Source organism: Salvelinus alpinus, chromosome 36 (assembly GCF_045679555.1).
Source record: "Salvelinus alpinus chromosome 36, SLU_Salpinus.1, whole genome shotgun sequence".
NCBI lineage: Eukaryota > Metazoa > Chordata > Actinopteri > Salmoniformes > Salmonidae > Salvelinus > Salvelinus alpinus.
This window is the reverse complement of record NC_092121.1, coordinates 1,024,284-1,040,503: the sequence shown is the minus strand read 5'-3', so window position 1 is coordinate 1,040,503 and position 16,220 is coordinate 1,024,284. Positions and strand designations below refer to the sequence as shown.

General features: G+C 46.0%; 1 protein-coding gene across 3 annotated transcripts in view; it reads right to left on the bottom strand.

The window, feature by feature from the left end:
* LOC139565274 (NLR family CARD domain-containing protein 3-like) overlaps positions 1 to 16,220 on the bottom strand; it is a 118,923-nt gene that overhangs the window by 25,085 nt on the left and 77,618 nt on the right. For all 3 annotated transcript variants that reach the window (XM_071385469.1, XM_071385472.1, XM_071385470.1), the window contains one exon: positions 155 to 271. In XM_071385469.1, the coding sequence (XP_071241570.1) occupies positions 155 to 271 (117 nt within the window). The remainder of the gene's footprint in view (positions 1 to 154; positions 272 to 16,220) is intronic.

Genomic DNA, 16,220 nt, shown 5'->3' with positions numbered 1-16,220 from the left:
TTTGTTTAATATTGTTTTAGGACTATGAAAATTGACAAAATGATTAGCCTACAGATTATGAAAACAACAAAAAGGAATGGGAAAATGGGAGAGGAGAAATGACTAGAGACAGTGTTGTTTAACTCACTGACCATGACCCATGAGTTCTTCTTACCTTTGTTCAGTAGAAAAGTCTCCCTCTCTAAACCGTATAGGTTGTTCCATAGACTTGTCACTCTTCATGGACACACAGCTGCGTACAGGGGAGGCTGGTCTCTCCTGCTTGATTGGGCTTCAACACAACAGAGACAAACATTACATCTCTCATCTACTCTGAGCTCAGATGGGGAAACATAAAATGAGTTTCATTCCAAAACGCTATATATCCATTTTCAGAAATGTTCGTAAATTAGCTTTAATTGTTTAAAGAAATTATGAAAGAGATTGGTGTTATCTTCACGAGCTAATCAGACATGTGATTGTTCAATGACAGACATGTATTTGTTTAAAATCACTTGATGTTTTCATTTCAGAGAGACAAATAGTAACGTTTTTTTTATATGCTATATATCTGCCTCACTCTCAGAGAAATTATTAGTACTGCTAGGTTTTACACAGTAATAATATATATCTGCCTCACTCTCAGAGAAATCAGTAGTACTGCTAGGTTTTACACAGTAATAATATATATCTGCCTCATTCTCAGAGAAATCAGTAGTACTGCTAGGTTTTACACAGAAATAATATATATCTGCCTCACTCTCAGAGAAATCAGTAGTACTGCTAGGTTTTACACAGTAATAATATATATCTGCCTCACTCGCAGAGAAATCAGTAGTACTGCTAGGTTTTACACAGTAATAATATATATCTGCCTCACTCTCAGAGAAATCAGTAGTACTGCTATGTTTTACACAGTAATAATATATATCTGCCTCACTCGCAAAGAAATCAGTAGTACTGCTAGGTTTTACACAGTAATAATATATATATGCCTCACTCTCAGAGAAATCAGTAGTACTGCTAGGTTTTACACAGTAATAATATATACCTTCCTCACTCTCACAGAAATCAGTAGTACTGCTAGGTTTTACACAGGAATAATATATATCTGCCTCACTCTCAGAGAAATCAGTAGTACTGCTAGGTTTTACACAGTCAAATTGTGTTTTTTACATTGGATAAAAGTAGAGAAACAGAGCTGGAAAATGATATGTCATACTCTACAGTTGAGGAAGAATGGGAAAGTCATTCTGCTTTGAACATTGATAAACTTGTAACCTCACTTTTGAGAAAATGTCCAATTAATATTTTGGTACCTACTGCAGAGCTGTTCTTTGTCTACAGGGCTGTTACTTTGGCAGATAATGTCACCCATCTAAATAAATCGTTTTTTATATAAAAATTAACTAGAACAGCTGAGTAATCTAACACCTGTCTCAGACCACTAGAACAGCTGAGTAATCGAACACCTGTCTCAGACCACTAGACCAGCTGAGTAATCTAACACATGCCTCAGACCACTAGAACAGCTGAGTAATGTAACACCTGCCTCAGACAACTAGAACAGCTGAGTAATCTAACACCTGCCTCAGACCACTAGAACAGCTGAGTAATCTAACACCTGCCTCAGACCACTAGAACAAATTAGTAATCTAACACCTGCCTCAGACAACAAGAACAGCTGAGTAATCTAACACCTGCCTCAGACCAGTAGACCAGCTGAGTAATCTAACACCTGCCTCAGACCACTAGAACAGCTGAGTAATCTAACACCTGCCTCAGACCACTAGAACAGCTGAGTAATCTACCTCCTGCCTCAGACCACTAGAACAGCTGAGTAATCTAACACCTGCCTCAGACCACTAGAACAGCTGAGTAATCTAACACCTGCCTCAGACCACTAGAACAGCTGAGTAATCTAACAACTGCCTCAGACCACTAGAACAGCTGAGTAATCTAAGACCTGCCTCAGACCACTAGACACGCTGAGTAATCTAACACCCGCCTCAGACAACTAGAACAGCTGAGTAATCTAACACCTGCCTCAGACCACTAAAACAGCTGAGTAATCTAACACATGCCTCAGACCACTAGAACAGCTGAGTAATGTAACACCTGCTTCAGACAATTAGAACAGCTGAGTAATCTAACACCTGCCTCAGACCACTAGAACAACTGAGTAATCTAACACCTGCCTCAGACCACTAGAACAGCTGAGTAATCTAACACCTGCCTCAGACCAGTAGACCAGCTGAGTAATCTAACACCTGCCTCAGACCACTAGCACAGCTGAGTAATCTAACACCTGCCTCAGACCACTAGAACAGCTGAGTAATCTACCACCTGCCTCAGACCACTAGAACAGCTGAGTAATCTAACACCTGCCTCAGACCACTAGAACAGCTGAGTAATCTAACACCTGCCTCAGACCACTAGAACAGCTGAGTAATCTAACACCTGCCTCAGACCAGTAGACCAGCTGAGTAATCTAACACCTGCCTCAGACCACTAGCACAGCTGAGTAATCTAACACCTGCCTCAGACCACTAGAACAGCTGAGTAATCTACCTCCTGCCTCAGACCACTAGAACAGCTGAGTAATCTAACACATGCCTCAGACCACTAGACCAGCTGAGTTATCTAACACCTGCCTCAGACCACTAGAACAGCTGAGTAATCTAACACCTGTCTTAGACCACTAGAACAGCTGAGTAATCTAACACCTGTCTTAGACCACTAGAACAGCTGAGTAATCTAACACCCGCCTCAGACCACTAGAACAGCTGAGTAATCTACCACCTTCCTCAGACAACTAGAACAGCTGAGTAATCTAACACCTACCTCAGACCACTAGAACAGCTGAGTAATCTAACACCTGCCTCAGACCACTAGAACAGCTTAGTAATCAACCTCCTGCCTCAGACCACTAGTACAGCTGAGTAATCTAACACCTGCCTCAGACCACTACAACAGCTGAGTAATCTACCACCTGCCCTGAGACCACTAGTACAGCTGAGTAATCTAACACCTGCCTCAGACCACTAGAACAGCTGAGTAATCTAACACCTGCCTCAGACCACTAGAACAGCTGAGTAATCTAACACCTGCCTCAGACCACTAGAACAGCTGAGTAATCTAACACCTGCCTCAGACCACTAGAACAGCTGAGTAATCTAACACCTGCCTCAGACCACTAGAACAGCTGAGTAATCTAACACCTGCCTCAGACCACTAGAACAGCTGAGTAATCTAACACCTGCCTCAGGCCACTAGAACAGCTGAGTAATCTAACACATGCCTCAGACCACTAGAACAGCTGAGTAATGTAACACCTGCCTCAGACAACTAGAACAGCTGAGTAATCTAACACCTGCCTCAGACCACTAGAACAGCTGAGTAATCTAACACCTGCCTCAGACCACTAGAACAGCTGAGTAATCTAACACCTGCCTTAGACCAGTAGACCAGCGGAGTAATCTAACACCTGCCTCAGACCACTAAAACAGCTGAGTAATCTAACACCTGCCTCAGACCACTAGAACAGCTGAGTAATCTACCTCCTGCCTCAGACCACTAGAACAGCTGAGTAATCTAACACCTGCCTCAGACCACTAGACCAGCTGAGTAATCTAACACCTACCTCAGACCACTAGAACAGCTGAGTAATCTAACACCTGCCTCAGACCAGTAGACCAGCTGAGTAATCTAACACCTGCCTCAGACCACTAGAACAGCTGAGTAATCTAACACCTGCCTCAGACCACTAGAACAGCTGAGTAATCTAACACCTGCCTCAGACCACTAGAACAGCTGAGTAATCTAACACCTGCCCCAGACCACTAGAACAGCTGAGTAATGTAACACCTGCTTCAGACAACTAGAACAGCTGAGTAATGTAACACCTGCTTCAGACAACTAGAACAGCTGAGTAATCTAACACCTGCCTCAGACCACTAGAACAGCTGAGTAATCTAACACCTGCCTCAGTCCACTAGAACAGCTGAGTAATCTAACACCTGCCTCAGACCAGTAGACCAGCTGAGTAATCTAACACCTGCCTCAGACCACTAGAACAGCTGAGTAATGTAACACCTGCTTCAGACAACTAGAACAGCTGAGTAATCTACCACCTTCCTCAGACCACTAGAACAGCTGAGTAATCTAACACCTGCCTCAGACCACTAGAACAGCTGAGTAATCTAACACCTGCCTCAGACCACTAGAACAGCTGAGTAATCTAACACCTGCCTCAGACCACTAGAACAGCTGAGGAATCTAACACCTGCCTCAGACCACTAAAACAGCTGAGTAATCTAACACCTGCCTCAGACCACTAGAACAGCTGAGTATTCTACCTCCTGCCTCAGACCACTAGAACAGCTGAGTAATCTAACACCTGCCTCAGACCAGTAGACCAGCTGAGTAATCTAACACCTGCCTCAGACAACTAGAACAGCTGAGTAATCTAACACCTGCCTCAGACCACTAAAACAGCTGAGTAATCTAACACATGCCTCAGACCACTAGAACAGCTGAGTAATGTAACACCTGCTTCAGACAACTAGAACAGCTGAGTAATCTAACACCTGCCTCAGACCACTAGAACAGCTGAGTAATCTAACACCTGCCTCAGACCACTAGAACAGCTGAGTAATCTAACACCTGCCTCAGACCACTAGAACAGCTGAGTAATCTAACACCTGCCTCAGACCACTAGAACAGCTGAGTAATCTAACACCTGCCTCAGACCACTAGCACAGCTGAGTAATCTAACACCTGCCTCAGACCACTAGAACAGCTGAGTAATCTACCTCCTGCCTCAGACCACTAGAACAGCTGAGTAATCTAACACATGCCTCAGACCACTAGACCAGCTGAGTTATCTAACACCTGCCTCAGACCACTAGAACAGCTGAGTAATCTAACACCTGTCTTAGACCACTAGAACAGCTGAGTAATCTAACACCTGTCTTAGACCACTAGAACAGCTGAGTAATCTAACACCCGCCTCAGACCACTAGAACAGCTGAGTAATCTACCACCTTCCTCAGACAACTAGAACAGCTGAGAAATCTAACACCTACCTCAGACCACTAGAACAGCTGAGTAATCTAACACCTGCCTCAGACCACTAGAACAGCTTAGTAATCTACCTCCTGCCTCAGACCACTAGTACAGCTGAGTAATCTAACACCTGCCTCAGACCACTACAACAGCTGAGTAATCTACCACCTGCCCTGAGACCACTAGTACAGCTGAGTAATCTAACACCTGCCTCAGACCACTAGAACAGCTGAGTAATCTAACACCTGCCTCAGACCACTAGAACAGCTGAGTAATCTAACACCTGCCTCAGACCACTAGAACAGCTGAGTAATCTAACACCTGCCTCAGACCACTAGAACAGCTGAGTAATCTAACACCTGCCTCAGACCACTAGAACAGCTGAGTAATCTAACACCTGCCTCAGACCACTAGAACAGCTGAGGAATCTAACACCTGCCTCAGACCACTAGAACAGCTGAGTAATCTAACACCTGCCTCAGACCACTAGAACAGCTGAGTAATCTAACACCTGCCTCAGACCACTAGAACAGCTGAGTAATCTAACACCTGCCTCAGACCAGTAGACCAGCTGAGTAATCTAACACCTGCCTCAGACAACTAGAACAGCTGAGTAATCTAACACCTGCCTCAGACCACTAAAACAGCTGAGTAATCTAACACATGCCTCAGACCACTAGAACAGCTGAGTAATGTAACACCTGCTTCAGACAACTAGAACAGCTGAGTAATCTAACACCTGCCTCAGACCACTAGAACAGCTGAGTAATCTAACACCTGCCTCAGACCACTAGAACAGCTGAGTAATCTAACACCTGCCTCAGACCACTAGAACAGCTGAGTAATCTAACACCTGCCTCAGACCACTAGAACAGCTGAGTAATCTAACACCTGCCTCAGACCACTAGCACAGCTGAGTAATCTAACACCTGCCTCAGACCACTAGAACAGCTGAGTAATCTACCTCCTGCCTCAGACCACTAGAACAGCTGAGTAATCTAACACATGCCTCAGACCACTAGACCAGCTGAGTTATCTAACACCTGCCTCAGACCACTAGAACAGCTGAGTAATCTAACACCTGTCTTAGACCACTAGAACAGCTGAGTAATCTAACACCTGTCTTAGACCACTAGAACAGCTGAGTAATCTAACACCCGCCTCAGACCACTAGAACAGCTGAGTAATCTACCACCTTCCTCAGACAACTAGAACAGCTGAGAAATCTAACACCTACCTCAGACCACTAGAACAGCTGAGTAATCTAACACCTGCCTCAGACCACTAGAACAGCTTAGTAATCTACCTCCTGCCTCAGACCACTAGTACAGCTGAGTAATCTAACACCTGCCTCAGACCACTACAACAGCTGAGTAATCTACCACCTGCCCTGAGACCACTAGTACAGCTGAGTAATCTAACACCTGCCTCAGACCACTAGAACAGCTGAGTAATCTAACACCTGCCTCAGACCACTAGAACAGCTGAGTAATCTAACACCTGCCTCAGACCACTAGAACAGCTGAGTAATCTAACACCTGCCTCAGACCACTAGAACAGCTGAGTAATCTAACACCTGCCTCAGACCACTAGAACAGCTGAGTAATCTAACACCTGCCTCAGACCACTAGAACAGCTGAGTAATCTAACACCTGCCTCAGACCACTAGAACAGCTGAGTAATCTAACACATGCCTCAGACCACTAGAACAGCTGAGTAATGTAACACCTGCCTCAGACAACTAGAACAGCTGAGTAATCTAACACCTGCCTCAGACCACTAGAACAGCTGAGTAATCTAACACCTGCCTCAGACCACTAGAACAGCTGAGTAATCTAACACCTGCCTTAGACCAGTAGACCAGCGGAGTAATCTAACACCTGCCTCAGACCACTAAAACAGCTGAGTAATCTAACACCTGCCTCAGACCACTAGAACAGCTGAGTAATCTACCTCCTGCCTCAGACCACTAGAACAGCTGAGTAATCTAACACCTGCCTCAGACCACTAGACCAGCTGAGTAATCTAACACCTACCTCAGACCACTAGAACAGCTGAGTAATCTAACACCTGCCTCAGACCAGTAGACCAGCTGAGTAATCTAACACCTGCCTCAGACCACTAGAACAGCTGAGTAATCTAACACCTGCCTCAGACCACTAGAACAGCTGAGTAATCTAACACCTGCCTCAGACCACTAGAACAGCTGAGTAATCTAACACCTGCCCCAGACCACTAGAACAGCTGAGTAATGTAACACCTGCTTCAGACAACTAGAACAGCTGAGTAATGTAACACCTGCTTCAGACAACTAGAACAGCTGAGTAATCTAACACCTGCCTCAGACCACTAGAACAGCTGAGTAATCTAACACCTGCCTCAGTCCACTAGAACAGCTGAGTAATCTAACACCTGCCTCAGACCAGTAGACCAGCTGAGTAATCTAACACCTGCCTCAGACCACTAGAACAGCTGAGTAATGTAACACCTGCTTCAGACAACTAGAACAGCTGAGTAATCTACCACCTTCCTCAGACCACTAGAACAGCTGAGTAATCTAACACCTGCCTCAGACCACTAGAACAGCTGAGTAATCTAACACCTGCCTCAGACCACTAGAACAGCTGAGTAATCTAACACCTGCCTCAGACCACTAGAACAGCTGAGTAATCTAACACCTGCCTCAGACCACTAGAACAGCTGAGTAATCTAACACCTGCCTCAGACCACTAGAACAGCTGAGTAATCTAACACCTGCCTCAGACCACTAGAACAGCTGAGTAATCTAACACCTGCCTCAGACCACTAGAACAGCTGAGTAATCTAACACCTGCCTCAGACCACTAGAACAGCTGAGTAATCTAACACATGCCTCAGACCACTAGAACAGCTGAGTAATGTAACACCTGCCTCAGACAACTAGAACAGCTGAGTAATCTAACACCTGCCTCAGACCACTAGAACAGCTGAGTAATCTAACACCTGCCTCAGACCACTAGAACAGCTGAGTAATCTAACACCTGCCTTAGACCAGTAGACCAGCGGAGTAATCTAACACCTGCCTCAGACCACTAAAACAGCTGAGTAATCTAACACCTGCCTCAGACCACTAGAACAGCTGAGTAATCTACCTCCTGCCTCAGACCACTAGAACAGCTGAGTAATCTAACACCTGCCTCAGACCACTAGACCAGCTGAGTAATCTAACACCTACCTCAGACCACTAGAACAGCTGAGTAATCTAACACCTGCCTCAGACCAGTAGACCAGCTGAGTAATCTAACACCTGCCTCAGACCACTAGAACAGCTGAGTAATCTAACACCTGCCTCAGACCACTAGAACAGCTGAGTAATCTAACACCTGCCTCAGACCACTAGAACAGCTGAGTAATCTAACACCTGCCCCAGACCACTAGAACAGCTGAGTAATGTAACACCTGCTTCAGACAACTAGAACAGCTGAGTAATGTAACACCTGCTTCAGACAACTAGAACAGCTGAGTAATCTAACACCTGCCTCAGACCACTAGAACAGCTGAGTAATCTAACACCTGCCTCAGTCCACTAGAACAGCTGAGTAATCTAACACCTGCCTCAGACCAGTAGACCAGCTGAGTAATCTAACACCTGCCTCAGACCACTAGAACAGCTGAGTAATGTAACACCTGCTTCAGACAACTAGAACAGCTGAGTAATCTACCACCTTCCTCAGACCACTAGAACAGCTGAGTAATCTAACACCTGCCTCAGACCACTAGAACAGCTGAGTAATCTAACACCTGCCTCAGACCACTAGAACAGCTGAGTAATCTAACACCTGCCTCAGACCACTAGAACAGCTGAGGAATCTAACACCTGCCTCAGACCACTAAAACAGCTGAGTAATCTAACACCTGCCTCAGACCACTAGAACAGCTGAGTATTCTACCTCCTGCCTCAGACCACTAGAACAGCTGAGTAATCTAACACCTGCCTCAGACCAGTAGACCAGCTGAGTAATCTAACACCTGCCTCAGACCACTAGAACAGCTTAGTAATCTACCTCCTGCCTCAGACCACTAGTACAGCTGAGTAATCTAACACCTGCCTCAGACCACTACAACAGCTGAGTAATCTACCACCTGCCCTGAGACCACTAGTACAGCTGAGTAATCTAACACCTGCCTCAGACCACTAGAACAGCTGAGTAATCTAACACCTGCCTCAGACCACTAGAACAGCTGAGTAATCTAACACCTGCCTCAGACCACTAGAACAGCTGAGTAATCTAACACCTGCCTCAGACCACTAGAACAGCTGAGTAATCTAACACCTGCCTCAGACCACTAGAACAGCTGAGTAATCTAACACCTGCCTCAGACCACTAGAACAGCTGAGTAATCTAACACCTGCCTCAGACCACTAGAACAGCTGAGTAATCTAACACATGCCTCAGACCACTAGAACAGCTGAGTAATGTAACACCTGCCTCAGACAACTAGAACAGCTGAGTAATCTAACACCTGCCTCAGACCACTAGAACAGCTGAGTAATCTAACACCTGCCTCAGACCACTAGAACAGCTGAGTAATCTAACACCTGCCTTAGACCAGTAGACCAGCGGAGTAATCTAACACCTGCCTCAGACCACTAAAACAGCTGAGTAATCTAACACCTGCCTCAGACCACTAGAACAGCTGAGTAATCTACCTCCTGCCTCAGACCACTAGAACAGCTGAGTAATCTAACACCTGCCTCAGACCACTAGACCAGCTGAGTAATCTAACACCTACCTCAGACCACTAGAACAGCTGAGTAATCTAACACCTGCCTCAGACCAGTAGACCAGCTGAGTAATCTAACACCTGCCTCAGACCACTAGAACAGCTGAGTAATCTAACACCTGCCTCAGACCACTAGAACAGCTGAGTAATCTAACACCTGCCTCAGACCACTAGAACAGCTGAGTAATCTAACACCTGCCCCAGACCACTAGAACAGCTGAGTAATGTAACACCTGCTTCAGACAACTAGAACAGCTGAGTAATGTAACACCTGCTTCAGACAACTAGAACAGCTGAGTAATCTAACACCTGCCTCAGACCACTAGAACAGCTGAGTAATCTAACACCTGCCTCAGTCCACTAGAACAGCTGAGTAATCTAACACCTGCCTCAGACCAGTAGACCAGCTGAGTAATCTAACACCTGCCTCAGACCACTAGAACAGCTGAGTAATGTAACACCTGCTTCAGACAACTAGAACAGCTGAGTAATCTACCACCTTCCTCAGACCACTAGAACAGCTGAGTAATCTAACACCTGCCTCAGACCACTAGAACAGCTGAGTAATCTAACACCTGCCTCAGACCACTAGAACAGCTGAGTAATCTAACACCTGCCTCAGACCACTAGAACAGCTGAGTAATCTAACACCTGCCTCAGACCACTAGAACAGCTGAGTAATCTAACACCTGCCTCAGACCACTAGAACAGCTGAGTAATCTAACACCTGCCTCAGACCACTAGAACAGCTGAGTAATCTAACACCTGCCTCAGACCACTAGAACAGCTGAGTAATCTAACACCTGCCTCAGACCACTAGAACAGCTGAGTAATCTAACACATGCCTCAGACCACTAGAACAGCTGAGTAATGTAACACCTGCCTCAGACAACTAGAACAGCTGAGTAATCTAACACCTGCCTCAGACCACTAGAACAGCTGAGTAATCTAACACCTGCCTCAGACCACTAGAACAGCTGAGTAATCTAACACCTGCCTTAGACCAGTAGACCAGCGGAGTAATCTAACACCTGCCTCAGACCACTAAAACAGCTGAGTAATCTAACACCTGCCTCAGACCACTAGAACAGCTGAGTAATCTACCTCTTGCCTCAGACCACTAGAACAGCTGAGTAATCTAACACCTGCCTCAGACCACTAGACCAGCTGAGTAATCTAACACCTACCTCAGACCACTAGAACAGCTGAGTAATCTAACACCTGCCTCAGACCAGTAGACCAGCTGAGTAATCTAACACCTGCCTCAGACCACTAGAACAGCTGAGTAATCTAACACCTGCCTCAGACCACTAGAACAGCTGAGTAATCTAACACCTGCCTCAGACCACTAGAACAGCTGAGTAATCTAACACCTGCCCCAGACCACTAGAACAGCTGAGTAATGTAACACCTGCTTCAGACAACTAGAACAGCTGAGTAATGTAACACCTGCTTCAGACAACTAGAACAGCTGAGTAATCTAACACCTGCCTCAGACCACTAGAACAGCTGAGTAATCTAACACCTGCCTCAGTCCACTAGAACAGCTGAGTAATCTAACACCTGCCTCAGACCAGTAGACCAGCTGAGTAATCTAACACCTGCCTCAGACCACTAGAACAGCTGAGTAATGTAACACCTGCTTCAGACAACTAGAACAGCTGAGTAATCTACCACCTTCCTCAGACCACTAGAACAGCTGAGTAATCTAACACCTGCCTCAGACCACTAGAACAGCTGAGTAATCTAACACCTGCCTCAGACCACTAGAACAGCTGAGTAATCTAACACCTGCCTCAGACCACTAGAACAGCTGAGGAATCTAACACCTGCCTCAGACCACTAAAACAGCTGAGTAATCTAACACCTGCCTCAGACCACTAGAACAGCTGAGTATTCTACCTCCTGCCTCAGACCACTAGAACAGCTGAGTAATCTAACACCTGCCTCAGACCAGTAGACCAGCTGAGTAATCTAACACATGCCTCAGACCACTAGAACAGCTGAGTAATGTAACACCTGCTTCAGACAACTAGAACAGCTGAGTAATCTAACACCTGCCTCAGACCACTAGAACAGCTGAGTAATCTAACACCTGCCTCAGACCACTAGAACAGCTGAGTAATCTAACACCTGCCTCAGACCACTAGAACAGCTGAGTAATCTAACACCTGCCTCAGACCAGTAGACCAGCTGAGTAATCTAACACCTGCCTCAGACCACTAGCACAGCTGAGTAATCTAACACCTGCCTCAGACCACTAGAACAGCTGAGTAATCTACCTCCTGCCTCAGACCACTAGAACAGCTGAGTAATCTAACACATGCCTCAGACCACTAGACCAGCTGAGTTATCTAACACCTGCCTCAGACCACTAGAACAGCTGAGTAATCTAACACCTGTCTTAGACCACTAGAACAGCTGAGTAATCTAACACCTGTCTTAGACCACTAGAACAGCTGAGTAATCTAACACCCGCCTCAGACCACTAGAACAGCTGAGTAATCTACCACCTTCCTCAGACAACTAGAACAGCTGAGTAATCTAACACCTACCTCAGACCACTAGAACAGCTGAGTAATCTAACACCTGCCTCAGACCACTAGAACAGCTTAGTAATCTACCTCCTGCCTCAGACCACTAGTACAGCTGAGTAATCTAACACCTGCCTCAGACCACTACAACAGCTGAGTAATCTACCACCTGCCCTGAGACCACTAGTACAGCTGAGTAATCTAACACCTGCCTCAGACCACTAGAACAGCTGAGTAATCTAACACCTGCCTCAGACCACTAGAACAGCTGAGTAATCTAACACCTGCCTCAGACCACTAGAACAGCTGAGTAATCTAACACCTGCCTCAGACCACTAGAACAGCTGAGTAATCTAACACCTGCCTCAGACCACTAGAACAGCTGAGTAATCTAACACCTGCCTCAGACCACTAGAACAGCTGAGTAATCTAACACATGCCTCAGACCACTAGAACAGCTGAGTAATGTAACACCTGCCTCAGACAACTAGAACAGCTGAGTAATCTAACACCTGCCTCAGACCACTAGAACAGCTGAGTAATCTAACACCTGCCTCAGACCACTAGAACAGCTGAGTAATCTAACACCTGCCTTAGACCAGTAGACCAGCGGAGTAATCTAACACCTGCCTCAGACCACTAAAACAGCTGAGTAATCTAACACCTGCCTCAGACCACTAGAACAGCTGAGTAATCTACCTCCTGCCTCAGACCACTAGAACAGCTGAGTAATCTAACACCTGCCTCAGACCACTAGACCAGCTGAGTAATCTAACACCTACCTCAGACCACTAGAACAGCTGAGTAATCTAACACCTGCCTCAGACCAGTAGACCAGCTGAGTAATCTAACACCTGCCTCAGACCACTAGAACAGCTGAGTAATCTAACACCTGCCTCAGACCACTAGAACAGCTGAGTAATGTAACACCTGCTTCAGTCCACTAGAACAGCTGAGTAATCTACAACTGCCTCAGACCAGTAGACCAGCTGAGTAATCTAACACCTACCTCAGACCACTAGAACAGCTGAGTAATCTAACACCTGCCTCAGACCAGTAGACCAGCTGAGTAATCTAACACCTGCCTCAGACCACTAGAACAGCTGAGTAATCTAACACCTGCCTCAGACCACTAGAACAGCTGAGTAATCTAACACCTGCCTCAGTCCACTAGAACAGCTGAGTAATCTACAACTGCCTCAGACCAGTAGACCAGCTGAGTAATCTAACACCTGCCTCAGACCACTAGAACAGCTGAGTAATGTAACACCTGCTTCAGACAACTAGAACAGCTGAGTAATCTACCACCTTCCTCAGACCACTAGAACAGCTGAGTAATCTAACACCTGCCTCAGACCACTAGAACAGCTGAGTAATCTAACACCTGCCTCAGACCACTAGAACAGCTGAGTAATCTAACACCTGCCTCAGACCACTAGAACAGCTGAGTAATCTAACACCTGCCTCAGACCACTAGAACAGCTGAGTAATCTAACACCTGCCTCAGACCACTAGAACAGCTGAGTAATCTAACACCTGCCTCAGACCACTAGAACAGCTGAGTAATCTAACACCTGCCTCAGACCACTAGAACAGCTGAGTAATCTAACACCTGCCTCAGACCACTAGAACAGCTGAGTAATCTAACACATGCCTCAGACCACTAGAACAGCTGAGTAATGTAACACCTGCCTCAGACAACTAGAACAGCTGAGTAATCTAACACCTGCCTCAGACCACTAGAACAGCTGAGTAATCTAACACCTGCCTCAGACCACTAGAACAGCTGAGTAATCTAACACCTGCCTTAGACCAGTAGACCAGCGGAGTAATCTAACACCTGCCTCAGACCACTAAAACAGCTGAGTAATCTAACACCTGCCTCAGACCACTAGAACAGCTGAGTAATCTACCTCCTGCCTCAGACCACTAGAACAGCTGAGTAATCTAACACCTGCCTCAGACCACTAGACCAGCTGAGTAATCTAACACCTACCTCAGACCACTAGAACAGCTGAGTAATCTAACACCTGCCTCAGACCAGTAGACCAGCTGAGTAATCTAACACCTGCCTCAGACCACTAGAACAGCTGAGTAATCTAACACCTGCCTCAGACCACTAGAACAGCTGAGTAATCTAACACCTGCCTCAGACCACTAGAACAGCTGAGTAATCTAACACCTGCCCCAGACCACTAGAACAGCTGAGTAATGTAACACCTGCTTCAGACAACTAGAACAGCTGAGTAATGTAACACCTGCTTCAGACAACTAGAACAGCTGAGTAATCTAACACCTGCCTCAGACCACTAGAACAGCTGAGTAATCTAACACCTGCCTCAGTCCACTGGAACAGCTGAGTAATCTAACACCTGCCTCAGACCAGTAGACCAGCTGAGTAATCTAACACCTGCCTCAGACCACTAGAACAGCTGAGTAATGTAACACCTGCTTCAGACAACTAGAACAGCTGAGTAATCTACCACCTTCCTCAGACCACTAGAACAGCTGAGTAATCTAACACCTGCCTCAGACCACTAGAACAGCTGAGTAATCTAACACCTGCCTCAGACCACTAGAACAGCTGAGTAATCTAACACCTGCCTCAGACCACTAGAACAGCTGAGGAATCTAACACCTGCCTCAGACCACTAAAACAGCTGAGTAATCTAACACCTGCCTCAGACCACTAGAACAGCTGAGTATTCTACTTCCTGCCTCAGACCACTAGAACAGCTGAGTAATCTAACACCTGCCTCAGACCAGTAGACCAGCTGAGTAATCTAACACCTGCCTCAGACAACTAGAACAGCTGAGTAATCTAACACCTGCCTCAGACCACTAAAACAGCTGAGTAATCTAACACATGCCTCAGACCACTAGAACAGCTGAGTAATGTAACACCTGCTTCAGACAACTAGAACAGCTGAGTAATCTAACACCTGCCTCAGACCACTAGAACAGCTGAGTAATCTAACACCTGCCTCAGACCACTAGAACAGCTGAGTAATCTAACACCTGCCTCAGACCACTAGAACAGCTGAGTAATCTAACACCTGCCTCAGACCAGTAGACCAGCTGAGTAATCTAACACCTGCCTCAGACCACTAGCACAGCTGAGTAATCTAACACCTGCCTCAAACCACTAGAACAGCTGAGTAATCTACCTCCTGCCTCAGACCACTAGAACAGCTGAGTAATCTAACACATGCCTCAGACCACTAGACCAGCTGAGTTATCTAACACCTGCCTCAGACCACTAGAACAGCTGAGTATTCTAACACCTGTCTTAGACCACTAGAACAGCTGAGTAATCTAACACCTGTCTTAGACCACTAGAACAGCTGAGTAATCTAACACCCGCCTCAGACCACTAGAACAGCTGAGTAATCTACCACCTTCCTCAGACAACTAGAACAGCTGAGTAATCTAACACCTACCTCAGACCACTAGAACAGCTGAGTAATCTAACACCTGCCTCAGACCACTAGAACAGCTTAGTAATCTACCTCCTGCCTCAGACCACTAGTACAGCTGAGTAATCTAACACCTGCCTCAGACCACTACAACAGCTGAGTAATCTACCACCTGCCCTGAGACCACTAGTACAGCTGAGTAATCTAACACCTGCCTCAGACCACTAGAACAGCTGAGTAATCTAACACCTGCCTCAGACCACTAGAACAGCTGAGTAATCTAACACCTGCCTCAGACCACTAGAACAGCTGAGTAATCTAACACCTGCCTCAGACCACTAGAACAGCTGAGTAATCTAACACCTGCCTCAGACCACTAGAACAGCTGAGTAATCTAACACCTGCCTCAGACCACTAGAACAGCTGAGTAATCTAACACCTGCCTCAGACCACTAGAACA